The sequence below is a fragment of the Colobus angolensis genome, unplaced genomic scaffold (assembly GCF_000951035.1).
Source record: "Colobus angolensis palliatus isolate OR3802 unplaced genomic scaffold, Cang.pa_1.0 Scaffold141, whole genome shotgun sequence".
NCBI lineage: Eukaryota > Metazoa > Chordata > Mammalia > Primates > Cercopithecidae > Colobus > Colobus angolensis.
The window spans coordinates 461,578-483,085 of NW_012114500.1; the positions used below are offsets into that span (position 1 = coordinate 461,578).

Consider the following 21,508-nt stretch of genomic DNA (forward strand, 5'->3'; position numbering starts at 1 on the left):
AAAAAAAAAAAAAAAAAAAGAAAATGAAAAGGGAAGCCACTGGGAGAAAATATTTGCTAATCATATACTTGATAAAGGACTTGTATCCAGAATATACAAAGAACTCTTACAATTCAATAAAAAGACAACCTTGTTTAGCAATGGTCAAAAGATTCAAATAGAAATATCACCAAAGTAAATATATTGATGTTAAGTAAGCACATGAATAGAGATACTCAACTTCATTAGGTTTTAGGAAAATGCAAACTAAAATCACAATGAGGGGCCAGGTGCGGTGGCTGATGCCTGTAATCCTAGCACTTTGGAAGGCCGAGGTGGGGGATCACTTGAGGTCAGGAGTTCAAAACCAGCCTGGTCAACATGGTGAAATCCTGTCTCTACTAAAAAATACAAAAATTAGCTGGACGTGATGGTGTGCACCTGTAACCCCAGCTACTAGGGAGGCTGAGGCACAAGAATCACTTGAACCCTGAAAGTGGAGGTTACAGTGAGCTGAGATTGTACCACTGCACTCCAGCCTGGGAAACAGTGCAAGACTCTGTCTCAATAAAAAAATAAAATAAATAAATAAAATCACAACAAGGTACTTCTATGCATGTATTAGAATGGCTAAAATTAAACAACTGACTATTACCAACTGTTGGAAGGATGCAGAACAACCTGAACTCTCAGACTGCTAGTAGTAAATGGTAAAACCACTTTGGAAACATTTGGTAGTTTCTTAAAAATCAAACATATGCCACCAGTCATTCCATTCCTAGGTACTCAAACACAATAAATACAAAGACTTGCACACATAAGTTTACCGCAGCTTAATCTGTAATATCCAAAAACTTAAAACAACTCAAATGTCCATCAACTGATGAATGAACAAATTGTGGCATATCAATGCAATGAAGTACTACTGAGCAATTAAAAGAAAAGAACTACTGATACACATTACAGCCTGGATGAACATCAAACACGGTATACTGAGTGAAAAGGAAAGACGTGGCCAGGCACGGTGGCTCACGCCTACAATTCCAGCACTTTGGGAGGCTGAGGTAGGCAGATAACTTGAGCCCAGGAATTCGAAACCAGCCTGAGCAACATGGCGAAACTCCATCTCTACAAAAAATGCAAAAAAAGGTACTTGGGCATGGTAGCACACACCTGTAGTCCCAGCTACTCAGGAGGCTAAGATAGGAGGATCACCTGAGCCCAGGGAGGTCGAGGCTGTAATGAGCCATGATTGTGCCACTGCACTCCACCCTGGATGACAGAATGAGATCTTATCTCAGAAAAAGAAATAAAAAAAACAAACTACATGTTGTATGATTCTACTCATATGAAATACAGAAAATCTAATTTTATAGTGACAGCTGATCAGCATTGCCTAGGGCTAGGAGGAGGAGTAGGGATAAACTGCAAACAGGCAGTAGGGTACTTTTAGGGTAATATAAATGTTCTACTATTGAACTGTGGTATAGTTTCACAATTCTATAAGCTGACTAAAATTACTGAACTAATCTTCAAGTGGAAGGATTTCATGGTATGTAAATTCTACCTTAATAACCTTTAAATTTTTAAAAAGGAAGTATAATGAAGAATAAAAACAAACCAAAAATAACAAAACAGCACATTAAAAATAACGGCAAATTAGTGTCCAGAATATGTAAAGAACACTTATAAAACCATTTTATAAATGTTAAACCTCCCAAACAAAACAACAGATAAAAGAAAGAGCCAGGCATAAGGATGCATGCCTGTAGTCCCAGCTACTCAGGAGGCTGAGCCAGGAGGATCAGGTGAGCCCAGGAGTTCGAAGCCAGCCTGGGCAACACAGGGAGACTTCCATCACTAAAACAAACAAACGAAAAACAAAAAATGAATAAACAGGAGTTTTACAGAATAGGAAACATAACCTATAAATATATAAAAAGATGTTTCTCACTTTAACCAAGAAAATGTTAATTAACATCACAATAAGATACTATTTTAGTCACCAGATATGCAAAAATGCCTTTGACACAGTTACTTCTAACAATGTATCCTATAAATCTATTCGTACCAGGCCACCAAGATGTATGTACAAATATATTTTCTGGAGCACTGCATGAGCATCTGGATTGAAAAAAACCTAATCATCCATAAACAGAGTATTAGTTAATTATAGTACATCCATATACTGGAATACTATAAAGTCATTAAAAAGAAACAAAAACTTACATTCTGATACACTGCAGCTACCTATTCCATAATGCCATAAATGAAAAAAGCAAGGCACAAAACAATTGGCAAGTACTATTTATGTTTATATATAAAAACACTCATACATCTGAATATATATACTTATTCATGCACATACATATGGTCTTATATACGCTTTGAATATTTCTGGAATATATCACAAGAAATTCCTAACAGTATTTTTCTCTGAGAAGAAGACTGGGGATCACAGTAGGCACTTTTAGATAGTACATCCTCTTGTACCTTTGGAAGCTTCCTATACTTACACATTACTTTTGAAAACAATTAATACCAAATACATGAAAAATTAATTTAAACCTCTAGGTGAATTAGATGGTTAATCAAACTGAATAATGCTATCTGTAGACAAAATCTGTCTCTGAATACCCACTGTGGGCCAAACACTATCGAGACAAAGAAAGTGAGGCAACAGGGCCTTGGGCAGCCTCCAGTCACACACAAATGTTAGAGATCTGTACTGGATGACACTGAGAGAAAACAAGCATTTTAGCACCGACAATTATAGAATGTCAGGAGGATAAGAGACTCCTTCAGAGAAAATAAAAATGTAAAGGTTCCTGTAGAAACTCAAACACTAGCGAATAAAGCCAAAAGAGACCTTAGAGTAATTCAGAGTAATTTGTCAACAGGTCCACACTGGCCAACTGAGTTCATCACTGAGAATCAAGAGATGCCTAGGACCCAGGGAGCCCAGGACCAGTCATCAGTCACCACCAGTGGATGCTGGGAACAACCTTCAGCATCCACTCCGTGCTTGGGATGGGGGTTCCCCAAACCAGCTTAAAACAGTTTCTAGCTCTGCTTGCCCTGTGGGAGCTGATAAACTGAGTCACATTTCCATTCTGTAGAAGACTCAATGAAAAAGGACAGCTGCTTCTCCTCAGGTCAAGGGTTAGAATGAAAAACTGGAGCTCACTCAAAATAACGCTGTGTATTACTGTGTCTCCTCTCCACTCCACTACTACTTTGTAGTACATGACTATTGTGTATGGCATTTCCAGACTTTGTTTCTTGGTCCTTAACAGTAAACAGAATTGTCTCCCTAAGCCTTTCAACCAGATTAAAAGAACAAAGATAAATCAATCATCTGGCCCCTTTCTCATTGTGGAAAATCCCTCACATACTTCATAATCTCCTTGATGAAAGTTTGACCTTAAAGATCAAGAATTTAACCCAAGCTGGGCACAGAGGCTTACGCCTGTAATGCCACCACTTAGGAGGCCGAGGCGGTGGATCACTTGAGGTCAGGAGTTAGAGATCAGCCTGACCAATATGGTGAAACCCTGTCTCTACTAAAAATACAAAAATTAGCCAGGTGTGGTGGCGCACACCTGTAATCTCAGCTACTCAGGAGGCTGAGGCATAAGAATCGCTTGAACCTGGGAGGTGAAGGTTGCAGTGAGCTAAGATCATGCCACTGCACTCCAGCCTTGGTGACAGAGTGAGACTCTGTCACAAAAATAAATGAATAAATGAATAAATGAATGAATGAATAAACAGTTTAGTCTGAAAGACATTACAATTTACTATCTACTGGGGTTTCACCACAAAATGTAAGCACCATAGGGTCAGGGGATTTGTCTTGTTCACTGCTGTCATCTCCTGCAACTAAAACTATGCCTGGCCACAGCAGATAGTAGACATTCATTAAATACTTATTCAATGAATGAATCTTTGGCTATCATTGTATTCAAAAATAAAAGAGAAAAAACAAGTAGTTTTGTGTATCTTGCTTTAAAATTGTCAAGTATTTGTTCTATTTGTCAGAACAGCACAATCTTGTTAAATATTCTCACATATTCTTTCAGCATTATTTTGTTTCTTGCCAAATTTCTCATGTTATTTTACATTCCCACAGTTAAACATCTCCTTGAATGTATTCCGTCTTGACAATAACATTTTAAGGCATCAGGAAGATCACAGGTTCAATGTCTAAAATAAAAGGGTGATTTTTAAAAACTGCAATTCAAAAGTACATGTTTTAATCAACATAGCTGCTAGCACAAAACTACCTAGATCAATGATCACCAAAGTAGTGGTGTTTGGTGCTTTAAAGTGGGTCTCTGAGTAGGGGAAGACAAAGTAGGCAGTAATTAGGACCATTCATTGAGGTCTGAGAAAAAAATCTTACAACTTTCATTTACATCTATTTTTAGTCTCATTCTTTAATTTCTATTTTTGAATATAACATTTATGGAGTACTTATCATGAATCAGGTACTATTCTAAGCAAATGCATTAATTCACTTAATAATCCAGTAAGGTAGAGAAAATTATCACTCCATTTTATAAGTGGGAAAACTGAAGTGTAGGAGTTGAATGCTGTTTGTTTTTCAGTGGCTTGATCAACTTCACATCGACAGAGGCAGGTTTTAAATCCTAATATCAGATTTCACTTTCTTAACCAATAATTACATGGCATACAATATAGTATTTCAGTAGCATATGCATAAATTCACAAATAAATATACATTAATGTATTCGAGATGAGAGCGCAAATTGTTCTGTTTATTTTAGGGTTTTTCCCCCTGTTAGGAATACATAATTAAAAGAATATGGAGATCACTGATACAGGAAACATTGAAAGTCTTGCTCCTGTATTTAAGAACATATTTATTATAATGATTCCTCTGATTCCCCAAGACCTATAAGAATGGTAGTATTATTTTATAAGTCATCCTTAGTCCTATCAAGTAGGCAACTGTCTCTAGTAGCACTTGTCCTCATTTTGGACATTATATATATATTCCTGGAAAGTTGTTTAAAATAAAAAACAACTGTGAATTCACTTATAATTCTAAAGAAAAAAAGTGATCCCAAGATGCAACCACACTTGAGTATACTGATACTGATAATAAAACAATAGCATTCCTTTGAATACACATCTAATTCTCCTTAATAAGCAATGCAAGAAGAGCCAATGATATGCATCTAAGTACCCTTTACATAACAGTATTTCAGGCATAAAAACTCAGGCTTAATTCTCATTTCACTGAGAATTCTCCATAGCTCCTGGCGATAATAAGGCTTTGGCTAAAAAGAGCACATGCCTGAGCAACACAGCCAACTTATTTTTAGAGTAGCCCAGACCTAATTTGATAGAGTTTATAATACTAGTTTCAAAGTCCTCAATTTTATCTTTTATAAAACATTTTTTCATAAATGTTTATTTGCCTCATTATTTAAGAAAAAATAAACCTGGACCTGAAGTTAGCAATGAAAATAAAAGCAGTGACTGATCTGGGTGGATTAAACTATTGTGAAAACAAAATTATAATACATATAGAAACAATATATAAATCTAAGATAACAGCAACAATTAGGAAAAAGAACTCAAGTAGGTAGAAGAAAGCCTTAACAAATAAATCAAGGGTTGGGGTGACTGCTAGTCATATCTTATCTGAGATAATGTTGTCAGAACTAAATTTTAGAATTTGATTTAAGCCTGCCCTACCAGACCTTTAAATTCTAGCAATGGACTCCAAATTACAGCTAAGACTCCAACAGTATGAAGTCAGAAATCCTGGTCAGGCTTGAGAGCTGTAGGAGATACAAGTAGAAGAATGAGTAAAAATGGAAAGGCTGGCCAGGCATGGTGGCTCAGGCCTGCAATCCCAGCACTTTGGGAGGCCAAGGCAGGCGGATCACTTGAGGCCAGGAGTTCGAGACCAGCCTGGCGAACATGGTGAAACCTCACCTCTACTAAAATTGCAAAAAAAATTAGCCAGGTGTAGTGGTGCATGCCTGTAATCCCAGCTACTCAGCAGGCTGAGGCACAAGAATCACTGAACCCCAGGAGGCAGAGGTTGCAGTGAGCTGAGATTGTACTACTGCACTCCAGCCTGGACAACACAAAACAAACAAAAAGGAGAGGTTGAGTAGAAATAAGTGAGGTTTAAACAGATTGATGTCAAGATTTTATACATTACAGTGACTCAAGAAATACATAGTGCATATATTTCCTGTAGACATAGATACTAGATATTCAGTAATATATTTATCTAATACACTACCTACTACTTAACAACTGACCAAAGAATAAATGAACTTTTAAAAGATATGAAATGTTTGTATGCTAATAGGTTGCTATATTTTTTCCCAGAATAAGTATTAGTTAATTTAGCTACCTTTGTTCCTGAACCAGGGTGGCTGGTATTTTTGGCAGATATCGAATGAGGGAAGGTATTCTGGAATGCAAATGCAGAGGAGACAGGATAACCAATCCCACAGGTTGGGTAAGTCAGTCTACCATCAACCTAAAAATAAAAGCATAAAGATGATTAAAGATGAGAAATTAATTCTAAATAGTATTTGTTCATCAGGTGGCATTAGCATCTATTATAATAATTAATAATTAAAAGCACTATCTCGGAGGCCAGTCTTGTTTATCACACCACAAAACTCTGCTTTATTACCTACCATGGGGCTACGATAACTTTGAACTAGAGGGCTTTTCAAAGCAGCTGTGTAAGCTTGGATAAAACAAACTACTGGGTCTACCTTTGTATTAAGTTAAAGCCAAGCTTCTGAACCAACTTGTTTCACTCTAAGTCTCCTAAAAAAGCGGGGAATGGGGGAGTCTGGAGATCAATAGGCCAATCAGAGATAAAATAAAAATAATTTTCTGTCAGACAGCACAAAAACAAGATTAGTGTTCTTAAACGGACTTAGACAATAACTGGTTTTGCCACTAATTTTCAATATACTGCTACCACACATTAACCAATGTTATGAAAACAAAGTTTATTTTTATACTGAGGCCAGTGGTAACACAAATCGTGAGACGCATTTGTGCACACTAACGGATGCACACAAAAAAACACCTTCTACACACCTATCATCAGTCATTCAAATTTTAAGCTGGTCAAAAAAATTTTTTTTTTTTAAGTTTGTAATTCAGCCTGAGGCACTTCTTTCTGCACCTTTTTCCAATTTAACAGCAATCTTTCCCTTTCTTTAGATATCCAGTACTCTGACTTACCAGAGTAGATTAGGTTAAAAATTCAATTAGGAATCTGAAGTTTAAACCTTCTGCTAGTGTCCTGCAGCCAAAGACCACCAGGAACCCACGGGTAGATATACAAGCTAGATTTATTGCTCCTTGCAACAAGGGAAACTGCACACCATGAAGAAACATGGGTATCTCCAAAAGTGATACCATGGGTATCTTCTTTTAAAGTTCCCTTAAAAGGGACTTATTTATTGGATTTAGGCACATGTCAGGCGATTTAAGAAAAAGTTTAAGTGGTGTTTCACTGTGGATTGGAAGCTACTGGGAAAAGGGGGTAAATGTATGACTGGGTATCTGAATAAATCCTATCTAATAAGGCAAGAGGAATGTATTAAGGTCAAAGCTGTAATTAAAGCAACAGCAGCCATTCACGTTAGCCAGGATATGAGGATGCTTATGGACCACATTTGTGATTTAGCAACGTTTATTATTTTCGTCTGTGTTCAGGCATGATTATGAAACAGTCTTGTTTTTGTATTGACAGAGTCACAGAGTAACCTTGCCTGATGTTAACATTCCATGAAATTGTTGTGTTCAACAGGAGAGCTCCAAGGCCTATGTGTGGATGCTAGGCAAGCTCCTAGCAGCACCTAGGCCTAACTATCAGACAGTACCAAACCACCTCTGAATGTAAGAAGCTGCTTTTCTTATTCTCCCTTTTTTTTTTCTTTTTTCTTTTTGAGACAGAGTCTCACTCTGTCGCCCAAGGCTGGCGTACAGTGGTGCGATCTTGGCTCGCAGCAACCTCTACCTCCTGGGTTCAAGCGGTTCTCCTGCCTCAGTCTCCCGAGTAGCTGGGATTATAGGCATGCACCGCTGCACCCAGCTGAATTTTGTATTTTTAGTAGAGAGAGGGTTTCATCATGTTGCCCAGGCTGGTCTTGAACTCCTGACCTCAGGTGATCCACCCACCTCAGCCTCCCATTCAAAGTGCTGGCATTTCAGGCATGAACCATCGTGCCCAGTCTTTTTTCTCAGGGAGAAAGAAAAAAAAAGCAGGGCTGGGCACAGTGGCTCACACCTGTAATCCCAGCACTTTGAGAATCCAAAATGGGAGGACTGCCTGAGCCCAGGAGGTCAAGGCTGCCATGAGCCATGATCCCACCACTGCACTCCAGCCTAGGCAACAGAGCGAGGCCTTGTCTCAAAAAAGAAAAAAATCTGGTAATGGGAACTAGAAAGCTTATATCTCATAACCAGTTTCTTGTAGAATCTAAAGGTGACAAGCCTGCTAACAGGACTTTTTTCTTTTTTACTTTCTTTTCTTTTTCTGATAGAATTCAGTTTATGCTTAAGCCTAAACCCTGAATTCTCTCTTCTCGAAGTCTCCTAAACGTTTTACATTGTGTGTTCTCAAGTTTTTCAGTATATTTGGTATTGCTTTAGTTAGCACTGAAAGATTTCAATATCCAGTCAAGACTTATAAAGAAGTGTCCTCTTCAAACTCGGCCTCTTTGTTCAGAGCAAGTGTGCCTTTGTTCCACCTCCAGGGGCAACTTAATTTCAGTGCTAGTAAATGTAGGACTCCACTATGTATTGGTACCAGCACCTTAAATCACGGAAACTTCCTAACAATCTGGAAATATTTTTGTTTCAGGAAATTCACTAAGATCATTCACATCTTGTTTTAAATCTTACCACATTCAGGTTAGGAGAAATTCCACTTCTGATTGTATTGCTGCTAGAATGTGCAGGCGGAGTAGTAGAAGGTCCCAATACATCTTGCTTTCTCACTAGCTGATTTTCATTTAGTTCTTTATTTAACCATGTGATTACTTAAATAAAAGAACAAGAAGCAAGGTAAAGAATTTTCACTGTTTTTATTTTTCTAATCATCTTAAACATTTAAAAATTATATTAAGATTTTTCAAGTTTTTATAACTACCTGACATCACAGGAGAGCAATATAGGTTCACCTACATTTTTGTCATTAAAGTTTCTTATTTTAGAAGCTGCCACATAGGACTCCTTATTTATTACTCTCCAAAGCACATATTTCTGCTAGTCAAGGAACTCTTTGAAAGATTTCACTTCTAGAATATCTTACAGTTTACTTAAAATTCACAATCTTATGTATGATACTCTGTAGTATAAACTGAGAAAATGTTAGTTAAAATCAGAATTTTATGTTTTGGTTTCAAATAATTCATATTGTTATTATTAGGTAAACATAGCAATTTAAAAAAGGAGTAATGAAGAATTTAAACAATAAATTACAGTCAACATTTTCAACAGTTTTAATTGTGGGTTACTGACAAATGGGATATGGTTTTCTTTATAAAGATGATAACTCTTTTACTGGGCAGATGATATAAATTTATAGAAAAGGCATTAAGACATATATTTAAAGCAGAAATTACTTATATATTGGACAATGTCTAGATTTAGAATACCTACACTTTTATGAATTCAAATAAAATGTTCAGGTTAAGAATAAAACTATAGCCGAGCACAATGGCTAACACCTGTAAACCTAAACATAGCAATCTGGGAGGCTGAGGCGGGTGGATCACTTGAGCTCAGGAGTTTGAGACTAGCCTGGGCAACATGATAAAACCTTGTCTCTGCAAAAAAACCCCACAAAATTAGCTGAGTGTGGTGCTGCACACCTTAGTCCCAGCTACTTGGGGGGCTGAGGCGAGAGGATAACTTGAACCAAAGTGGTGGAGGCTGCAGTGAGCTGAGATCATGCCACTGCACTCCAGCCTGGGTGACAAAGTGAGACCGTGTCTCAAAAAAATAAAAGAATAAAACTACAAACCTCATTTACATTAACATGTAACATACTTACACTTTTCATTATTTTTTAGAAGTTGTTTGCTTTCTTCAAGTTTTTTAACTGTAGCTTCTAATTGTTCTTGTAATTTGCATACCTGAAATATATCAATCATCACAAGTCAAGCAAAACAAAGGTTAAATAAAAACTGAAGAATCTATTATTAACTAAATAAATGGTTACCACTAATATTATTAAATGAGAATAAAGGAATTAGCTCAATTATGTAATAAAATATTTACGTGTGTATACAAACACAGACATATATGAGCAATCAAGGTATCTGAATCATGATAACTAACTTTCCAAACTGAAACAGGTTATTAACATCTACTGAATCTAGTCATGTTCTTTTGTTGACAAAAAAGGCCAAAGCCATTTGTTAATGTAACAAAGCATAAATTTTAAAAATAAATGAGGAAAAAATATAGTTACAACACAAAAATTTAAAATATTAACTACCTCTTGCTCTTTAATTCGAAGAGACTGTTCAACATCTTGTAATTCCTTTTGTTCCTTTTGTAATTTTTCCTCCTTCTCAGCCAGGAGTTTTTCTTGCTGAATAGTAACTGTATTCTTCAATTTCAACTTACCCATTAAGGTTTTCAGATCCCCCTGTAACTTCTTGATAATTTCATTTGCCTATAAAAGAGCTTCATATGTATATTTCTATGTAATCTAATGAAATATTATTCTATAAAATCTTTAAAACAAACCTTTAGAAGTTCTGCAGATAATGATTTTATTGTAGCTTCAAGCTTTCCTAGTTGTACTTGATTTTTCTCACCATTTTCTTCTAAAACCACCTGATATATTTTTTAAAAACATGAATAATTAGGGTATTGGTGTTTACTTATAAATGTCATCATAAATTTCTGAGAAAAATTTAAAAGTAGACCTTTTGTTCCTGGATTGTATCAAATGCTTCTTTTGTTCTTAAAACAAGCTGGTCCTTATCCTTGATTTCCTGTTCTAAAACTGCCACTTTTGTTTGTAGCTGATTAATATGCTTTTCTTTCTCGTGGCATTCAGCATCTAGTGTAGAATTCTCTCTTCGCAAAGAAAGGACTTCTTGCTTAGTCCGCTGCAGCTCCTAGAATGGAAAAAGAAAGAAATTATGCATTATGAAAAAGGGAAGTTGCCTTATCTGGTTATTTATAATTAAGATGTCTAACGTATAAAAAAAAGTCTTTAATAATTTTAAAGTTTTAGTACAGACTTTTTTAAAAAACATGAATGTCTTTCTAATGGTATAGTAGCACATATCTGGAATGTAATTGTAAAATATTCTACTATCTGATTCAATCATACCAAAGGAAAATAAAATAATTCTAATTTATGAATAAATTACAGTAACTTTAAAACTTTTAATAATAATTTTCTGATGTCTGCACAACTGATTCCAAGGGTAACCAAGGGTGAGAGCCACAATCTAGAATTAACATTTTGCTTTGTTGCTTACATGTACAGATTATTTTTTAAAGGCTGATACTCTCCAGTTTATAATCTACCTTCTTCACGTACTACAAATATCTTTCCATGTCAATAAATGTTAACATTTCCAGATCTCTCTGTTCACTCTTTCAAGCAAAATAAACTACAATTGTTCATTAAAAATAGATTTTTAAAAAATCTACAACAGATCTCTTCCCAATTAGCTAATATTAACCGAAAGGCTGCTGGTATATGAAAGTCCAGGATATAGTATTCCTAGATAGTTTTAGTTCTCAACAAAAGTTTCCAAAAATAATTATATGGTATTGTGACTACAGTGGTTTTAGGAGCACAAACTTTAGTTTCAAACAAAATTCAAATCCTGGCTCTTCTACTGTGTGATCTTGGTAATTACTGAAGCTCTCTAAATTAAATCTCAGTTCTCTCATTTGTAAAACGGAAATAACAAATACTTAATAAATTATTTCATTTAACCTTCATAAAAATTATTATGTAAATTACCTAGCATTTTGGTTGGCACACAGTAAAACTCAATAAATGGTAGCAATTGTTATTTTTAGGGCACTACTGCCTAAAAATTCTAACTTAAAACAGGTAACTGAATACTCGGCAGTTAAAAAACATCCAAGAACAATTTGAAAGTCTTATTAAAATCCTGGAGGAAATATTTTTATTAGATCATATAAAAATCAACATAATGAGGTTCTGTTTATATAATGACCAGTTCCAGGGCTGAGAATGATTAAATCAGAGCTTATACTGAAGTATTTAGACTACCAACGTACCATGAAGTTTCCAATGCTTTACAACCAGTGTGAAGAGTGTATGCAGGAAAAACTGAAGACATCTATTGTTGGGGCAAAACAATATGAGGATCTGAACACAAAATTGGTCAGGCTTTAGAGCTTCTAAGCATGAGACTGGCAAAATAGAGTTTGAAGTCTTGTGAGCTAGAATAACACTGGTAACTTTGGTATTTACAATATAGACAAAAAAAACTACATATATTTTCTAACAATTCATATGACAATAATGTATAATGCTACAAAGAAGCCTGTAATCAATGCCAAAGCAACAACAAATGTGGCACTATAGCAAGATTTTAAAAATTTCTGTGGGGCTTAATACCTAGGTGATGAGTTGATAGGTGCAGCAAACCGCCATGGCACATGTTTACCTATGCAACTAACCTGCACATTCTGTACATGTATCCCGTACCTTAAATATAATAAATAAAATAAAAAATAAAAATTTCTCTGTTGCCTGAAAGAACAAGGTAGTACTAAAGAGAGGCAAATAATAGATGAGTTCTAATCCTTGTTCTTCCACTCACTGGCTATGTGATCTTAGGCAACTTTAACCTTTCTGTGCCTTAGTTTCATCATCTGTAAAATGGGGCTAATAATAATTCCTACCTTAAAGAATTGTTATAACAACAAAATGAGTTAATATATGTAAAGCACTTCAAACAGTACCTAACACAGAGAATGCTCAGTAAGGATTAACTATTATCTTTACCATTACCATTATTACTAGACACTAAATTTCATATAATTGTTTATGTTAAGTAGGCTGAGGGAAAAAAAAAAACAGCCCTGTCATCACAGTACCCTATGAAATATAGGTGCTGTGCTACTATTAAAAACACATTAATAAATCTGACAGCTGTGCCAGTAATCCGCTCTCAAGACCCTAACTAAAAATATTCAAGTTTACCTCAGTTCTGTTATGAATTAGGCTTTTTATCAAATTTCAAATTCTCAATTTTCTTTGCATTGTCTGAATAGATTACCCTAACACCACAAGAGAACTCTACAGAGCATCCAGAGGAACACCACCTACACAAGTAACCACATTAAAATAACCAAATCAAAATTTTTTTTTAAACTGGGGGAGAAAAAAATCAACATTCAATACCTCTTCAACACTAGAAAGTTTTGCTTTAAGTTCTCTAATAGTGGAGTCTCCTTTATATTTTCTTTCAGTTAAGTCTTTATTAGCTGCTTCTAACTCAGACAGTCTGTTTTGTAGCTGGTGGATATTTTGTTGATGGAGGATTTCTAAATCTTTTTTCTGTTGTTCATGCTGCCGTTGATATTGAACTTGTGCCTATTATATAATAAAAATACAGTACCAAAATTCAAAGAAAAAAATCAGAAATACAAATACAGAAAGATTTGAACAAAAAAATTGTAATTTATTTTTTATCTTTGTAAAATGAGCAAGGTTGGTTCATTAGTCCAAGTCATCTTTACCAACAATAAAATTTGAACATGGTTATAACAGTGCAATATTTACTGCCAGTCTGAATCCTATCACAAACCTATCTTAGTACCATTTTTGTTAACGAACACTATCAAATCCTAAATATCTTTGGAAAATAAAGCATATTTTTGTGGTTATCAAAGTTATACATGCTCTTAAGGGCAAAAAGGAAACACAACGCATAATCACATCCAGAAATCACCCCTAATATTTAGGAGTACTCTCTTCCAATCATTTATATACTTATAGTGACATCCACATAAACACACAATACACATAATAAATTTAATGAATATCAAGCTATTCATACAATTTAATCACATTTTATTCCCTTGGCATTTGCACCTTCTCACATCATTAAAAAATTCTTTGTAAAGTCTTTAATGGCTACACAACATTCCATCCATGGCTACTCCATAATTCATTTAACTTCTGCCCTATTATGGACATTTAGTTTCCAATTTTTCACAATTATAAATAAAATGATGATTGATTTTTTTGTACAGACATACATCTAAAATTCAGATTATTTCTTTATGATCAATTATAGAATAAAGAACATAAACAAATATAAAGCTTGATACAAGTTCCAAAACTGTATCCCAGAGAAGTTATACCCATTCAAAATTCTTAGCACTAGTACAGGGGAGTGTCTCTCTCATAAAATACCTTAGGAATTTTTACATTACTACTTCAGGAATTTCCTCATTTTTGGAAACTGAAAAGGAGAGGAGAAGGAGCAAAAAGAGACAAAACAGGAAGAAGTCCATATAAAACTGAAAATGCAACCTTGGAAGAAAACATTGAAGAAGCAATCAGGAAGAAAAATCAGAGCAAACTGGTAAAGATGCTAACTGTAACTATTTAAGAAGGTAATCAAAGACACTAAAGACAATAGAGGCCAAAAGCAATGAAAATAAAGAACGGGTTTTTACTCCAGTGAACATCAGAACCTTGGAGATTTTTGTTTAAAAAAAAAGTGTGAAAACTAGGATTATAAAGTTTACATTTTCTACTTTGTTCACTTCTGAATCATTTCAATATTTTTAGAAAAAAATACATTAAAAAATTTCCATTCTGGAGAAAAAAAATAATCATTGGAGGAACAGTTTCAGAATAGAGTCCAACAGAAAAGGGAGAATTTGTAGAGGTGAAAGCAATATTTTTTCAAATGAATATTCTATAGAGGCTTAAATCAGAAAAGCACACAGTAGTTTTGGAAGAATATTACATGAGAAAAATGTTTTGGGGATGGAATTATAATGATATGAATGGGAAAACAAAAATTAATTAAAAAATTCTATGAAGTGAAGAAATATAGAAGTCAGAATTAAGAAAATAATATAAGAAATAGAAGGAAGATGGGTGATTCTATATGTTGCTAGAACTTTCCTCACAGGAAAAAAGGTTCTACAAAGAAATTAGTGTAGAAACAAGATTACTCGGTATATTTTTTTAAATGGAGGTATAAAGAAAACATGAGAAATAAGTGTAAACATAAAGAAAAATTAAAAATGCAGGAATCAAATTTGCCTTTTTTTTGTTTTTTTTGAGACGGAGTCTCGCTCTGCTGCCCAGGCTGGAGCGCAGTGGCCGAATCTCAGCTCACTGCCAGCTCCGCCTCCTGGGTTCACGCCATTCTCCTGCCTCAGCCTCCCAAGTAGCTGGGACCACAGGCGCCCGCCACGTCGTCCGGCTAGTTTTTTGTATTTTTAGTAGAGACGGGGTTTCACCATGTTAGCCAGGATGGTCTCGATCACCTGACCTCGTGATCCGCCCGTCTCGGCCTCCCAAAGTGCTGGGATTACAGGCTTAAGCCACCGCGCCCGGCCCAAATTTGCCTTTTTAAAATGCCATAAAGATAACACAGGTTTAATGTCCACTTGAATGGGTAAGTGACAAATATAGATAATATAGCCATTATTACCTGTAACATTTGTAGAAACCATCAGTAATAACAGAAGGCAGTTTACCTGCCTCAACAGATTTCTGTATAGCCACAAAATTGGCCTAATTTGAGTAACAGCACCCTATGGCAGTGGTTATCAAAGTATGGTCCTCTGAACAGAATAATCAGTATCAGCTAAGAACCTATCAGGAAACTGAGTTCCTGGACTCCACCACTGACTAACCATATCAAAGACTCTGGGGATGAAGCCCTGCAATCTGCATTCTAATGCACCCTTCAAATGATTCTCATGCACACTAAAGTTTTACATTATCTATTAGCAGGAAGAGAAGTGTTGACCTGGTTTTAAGGTCCCAAAGGACTGTCTGACAATCCTATTAGAAAGTGCAATATAGAAATACAAACAATTCCTTCAGTCACTCTGGAGTTTTAAACAAATGCCCTTATGAAGAAACTTTTAGATCTAACTTATTTCCATGGACAATAGACAAGGAGTACTCCAAAATGAGGGAGGGATACAGTGGAGTAGAGGTTGAAAAACTACTTATTGGGCACTATGTACACTATTTGGGTGATGAGTTCAATAGAAGCCCAAACTCCAGTATTATGCAATATACCCAGAAAAAAACTTGCACACGTACCCCTCAGTCTAACAACAACATCGAGAAGAACACAACTTGCTTCAAAATCAAGCCAAAAAAAAAAAAAAGGTAGTAAACAGAAATTAATGAAATGGGGGAGGGGGGGAAACAGTGCAGAATTAATTAATGAAATGAAAAACTGGTTCTTTGCAAACACTAAACAATAGAGAAACCATGTAGTTGCATTAAACAAAACAAATTAAGAACATAAAAGAAATAATATGGAGATTTTAAAAATCACAAGACAATATGCACGATATTGTACTAATATATTTAAACACACAGACAGTAGCCACGTACAATGGCACACACCAGTAGTCCTTGCTACTCTAGAGGAGCTGAGGCAGGAGGATTGCCTAAACTTAGGAGTCTGAGTCCAGCCTGGGCAACATAGCAATACCTCATCTTCAAAAAAATAATAATAATAAATTTTAAAAATAAAAACACATAGATGAAACACATGGCTTTTTAAGAAAATATAAATTAGCAAAACTCAAGAAAAAAGAGAAAATTTAAACAGACCAATAATGATGGAGAAAACTGGAAAAGAAAAAGATAAATGTTTCAACTAGGTGCATGATCCAAATGGTGTTAAATGGCTAATTGTATCAGGCCCTCAAGGTACAGATTAATTCACTGTTATTTCACTGTTTCAAAGAATAAAGAAAATTGAAAAATGTTCTTATTCATCTCATGAGGCTAGCATAATTCTAATACCATAGTCTATAACCCACAATTGCAATAAGCAAACTACGATGTGCAGGAAAAAGATAATCTCAGACCAAGGTCACATGAATACAAATACAAACATCCTGGGCCAGGCATGGTGGTTCACGCCGGTAATCCCAGCACTTCAGGAGGCCAAGGCGGATGGATCATTTAAGGCCAGGAGATTGAGACCAGCCTGACCAACATAGTGAGACTCCATCTCTTAAAAAAAAAAAAAAAAAAAAAATTAGCTAGGCCTAGTGGCCTGTACCTGTGGTCCCAGCTACTCCAAAGACTGAGGTGGGAGGATCGCTTGAGCCCCAAAGGTTGAGGATGCAGTGAGCTGTGACCGCACCTCACTGCACTCCAGCCTGGGCAACAAGAGCAAGACTCTGTCTCTAAAAACAAATAAACAAAAATACAAAAATCCCAAGTTAAATAATAGCAAATTGATACAATAGTTTATTAAAAATCACTATGACTATGTAAGTATTATTCTATGAAAGCAAAGATGATTCCACCTTTGGAAACCTATTGTTATAATTTATTACACTACTAAAGGGGAAAAATGACACAATTATTTGGTTGGATCCCAAAACTCATTTTATCTGACTTAGCACTCTTTGAATTAAAATTCTTAGGTAGCAAGTAAGAAAAGAAAACCCTCTCTCTCAAATGCAAAGCAAACATCATATTTAATGGTGAGATATTTTAGTTATTTACCAAAAAAGACTGGAACAAGATGAAAATTTCACTATTATTCAGTATTTTTCTGTACAAGAAAAAAAAGGACACTCATCATAGGAAGAGAAAAAATTACTATTTTTTATAGTTTATATATCTACCTGGAAAACATAAGATAATCAATTTCAAAACTCTTAGAAACAGTATGCAAATTCAGTAAGGTGGCTGGATATGACATTAATGTACACTACTGATAAACAATTATAAATTTAACCACAGTGGTACTGGTAGGGAGTGGATGGTCTCATTTATGCAGTAAAAATCTGTAAAGTCCCTAGACAAAAACATTGTTTAACAAGGCTGCAAAAGAAAAAGAGAAAAGAGAAAAAGGGAGAGAGATAAAGAGTAAAAAGTCTGTTTTCAACAAATAAGACCTTAATAAATGAAGAGCTATATCTCTCCACTGAACAAGAAAATGAGATTAGTTCTTAACAACAGTCCAAAGACCAGCCCAAGTACATAAAAAAATTTAGTATGTGATAAAGGTAGTACCAGGCACAGTGGCTCATGCCAGTAATCTCAGCACTTTGGGAAGCCAAGGAAGGAGGATCACTTGAGGCCAGGAGTTCAAGACCAGCCTGGGCAACACAGCGAAACCCCATCTCTACAAAAAAAATTTTTAAATCAGCCAGTGTGGTGATACATGCCTGTAGTCCCAGCTACTTGGGAGGCTGAGGCAAGAGAATGGCGTGAACCCAGGAGGCGGAGCTTGCAGTGAGCCGAGATCACGCCACTGCACTCCAGCCTGGGAGACAGCATGGGACTCCGTCTCAAAAAAAGTAAATAAATAAAAATAAAAAATAAAAATGCTTATCTTCACAAAAAAACATAAGAAATGTAAACTAAAACTAGTATTACCTTAAGATCAGGTGGCAAATATTAAGAATTAAGAAGGTAGCAGGGCACGGTGGCTCATGCCTATAATCCCAGCACTTTGGAAGGCCAAGGTGGGCAGATCACCTAAGATTGGGAGTTCAAGACCAGCCTGACAAACATGGAGAAATCCCATCTCTACTAAAAATACAAAATTAGCTGGGCGTGGTGGCACATGCCTGTAATCCCAGCTACTCGGGAGGCTGAGGCAGGAGAATCACTTGAACCCGGGAGGCGGAGGTTGCGGTGAGCCGAGATTGTGCCATTGCACTCCAGCCTCGGCAACAAAAGCAAAACTCCGTCTCAAAAAAAAAATAAAAATAAAGAAAGAATTAAGAAGGTTAAAAACAATGTCGAGAATATGGGGAAATAAATATCCTTATACACTATCTTATCTTTGGGATTTCATTTGGTTTAACCTTTTTGGGTGGCAAATTTGCAGTGTCCATCCATATTTTATATAGGTATGTTGCAGTTTCACTTCTAGAAACTAAGAGTGCTTGTTGCAGTATTGCTTAAAATAACCAAAATTTTGAAGCATTTAAATGACCACCATTTCGGTAAGCAGTTAAATAATTTAAGTTAACCCAAAATGAATACTCTGCAGTCACTAAAAAGGAATATCTTAACTGATATAGAATGGTATCATATTAAGTGAAAAAAAGTTACAATCAATATATCCAACAAGACCCCATTAGTAGAGAACAAAACCGAAAACCCATAAATGGGCACATATATAAACAACATAATTTACAGTTATAAGTTTATAAGCAAATATTTATAAATTGCATATTATTTACATATACACAGAGAAAAGTCTGAAAAAATATATCAAAATGTTTATAGATTATCTCTGGGTAGTAAGACTTTGAAAGATAGAATTTTTATTTTCATTTTATATACTTCTGTAATGTTTGGAAAATTTAAAGCAAGCATTTATTACTTTCAAAATTAACAAAATGACCAACAGTCATAAAAGATATTTTTTCAGTTTCCTTTAGTGTTCTTACCTGCAAGGCTTTTTCCTTTTCATTTGTCAGTTCCTGAGAATGCTTGTTTGTCAAGGCTGCTGTGTGTGACGCCCATTCATTCCGTAACTTATCTAATTCTTGGTTTTTTTCTGCTAATGTCTACATTAGAGTTTAACACAAAATATAAAGATAGTCTCCTTAACATAATACTTCTGATTAGAATATATCAATATTTACAAGGATATTAAAGAAAACAAAATTATAGCTTTTCAGGACATGTTCAAAGCCTTTTCCTACACAAAATTTTTTAATTTTAGGAAATCAATATCAGAATAAAAACAATCTTAGACCCAAAACGGCCCACAGGTCAAGATAAACTATCTTTTAATTAAAGCTTTTAATTAAATCTGGCTCTTTATCACCCAATAAAGAGGGGTAGGGGGAAGCAAGTCGATTACCAGGAATAGTTCACTTACATATAAAACCCAGTAACATGGCCCTGTGGGCCACATTGTGCAGGGGTATTTTCTGCATGAGGCCATGCAGATTATCAGATACCGATACAGTTAGGATGTCTGTCCCCTCCAAGTCTCATGTTCAAACGTAATCCCCAACAGTGGAGGCAGGGCCTGTGGAAGGTGATTGGATCATAGGAACAGTCCCTCATGAATGGTTCAGTACCATTCCCTTGGTGGTAAGTGAGTTCTCACTCAGTTAGTTCATACGAGATCTGGTTGTTCAAAAGCATGTGGTACCTCCTTCCTCCCACTCTCACCATGTGACACACCTGCTCCTCTTTGCCTTCAGCCATGATTGTAAACTTCCTCAGGCCCCCATCAGAAGCCAAGCAGATGTTGGCACCATGCTTGTACAGCCTACAGAACTACGAGCCAATTACATTTATTTTCTTCATAAATTACCCAGCTTCAGATAGTTTCTTAAAGCAAAGCAAGAACAAGGTAAAACAGATACTCTGGCCTTCAATTTCATGGACTAGGGGAGAAATGTTGTAGCTATGACTAAAATGATGCTAACCCTATCAGAGGAATTGATTCTATACATAGCAAAGAAAGGGAAAGGTTTAGAGCATAGGAACTGAAAAGTCATTTAGGCCAGAGGAATGAGGCAGTAAGTGGGGAGCGGAGAACCAATATGTTACAGAAATGTACACATCTTATTTAATGAAGACTCAAGGGAACATATTGGGGATACAGAAATGTTTGTGTAAAGTCAAGTATGTACAAGAGAAAGTATCAGATTAAGATAATTAAGTGGTAGCTGAAGGGTGGCAAAGAGGAGAGGAAATTCAATGGAAGCATGATTTGAAAGAAAATACATAAAAGCTTGGCACTGAGTCAAGGAAGCAATTCAGCGCCAATATCTGGATGACTTACAAAGACAAAGTGAAATTCGAATTACCTTTTGTGTAAAGTCCAGTTGCCTATTAACATCATCTAGTGATTGCATCAATGATAATTTTTCTTCCTATTCATAAAAATAATAAAATTACACAATTTACAATGTAATCATCTATAGCCATGCTACTCAAAGTATAGCATCAGCATCATCCTGGAAGCATGTTAGAAATGCAGATTCTTAGGCTCCATCTCAGACCTAAATCATTTTAACAAGATCCCCAGATAATTTAAAGTTTGAGATGCACTAATCTATAGCATTTGACTAGAAAGATTCTAAAAACTCGGCCAGGCGCGGTGGCTCAAGCCTGTAATCCCAGCACTTTGGGAGGCCGAGACGGGCGGATCACGAGGTCCGGAGATTGAAACCATCCCGGCTAACACGGTGAAACCCCATCTCTACTAAAAAAAATACAAAAAACTAGCCGGGCGAGGTGGTGGGCGCCTGTAGTCCCAGCTACTCGGGAGGCTGAGGCAGGAGAATGGCGTAA

General features: G+C 35.8%; 1 protein-coding gene across 2 annotated transcripts in view; it reads right to left on the bottom strand.

Moving 5' to 3' along the window:
• Positions 1–21,508, bottom strand: part of SASS6 (spindle assembly 6 homolog (C. elegans)) — a 50,995-nt gene that overhangs the window by 17,202 nt on the left and 12,285 nt on the right. For both annotated transcript variants that reach the window (XM_011935169.1, XM_011935170.1), the window contains 9 exons: positions 21,022–21,087; positions 19,642–19,761; positions 13,409–13,600; positions 10,935–11,129; positions 10,753–10,842; positions 10,499–10,678; positions 10,052–10,133; positions 8,899–9,035; positions 6,377–6,505 (listed from right to left, as the gene is read on the bottom strand). In XM_011935169.1, coding sequence (XP_011790559.1) covers positions 6,377–6,505; positions 8,899–9,035; positions 10,052–10,133; positions 10,499–10,678; positions 10,753–10,842; positions 10,935–11,129; positions 13,409–13,600; positions 19,642–19,761; positions 21,022–21,087 — 1,191 coding nt within the window. The remainder of the gene's footprint in view (positions 1–6,376; positions 6,506–8,898; positions 9,036–10,051; positions 10,134–10,498; positions 10,679–10,752; positions 10,843–10,934; positions 11,130–13,408; positions 13,601–19,641; positions 19,762–21,021; positions 21,088–21,508) is intronic.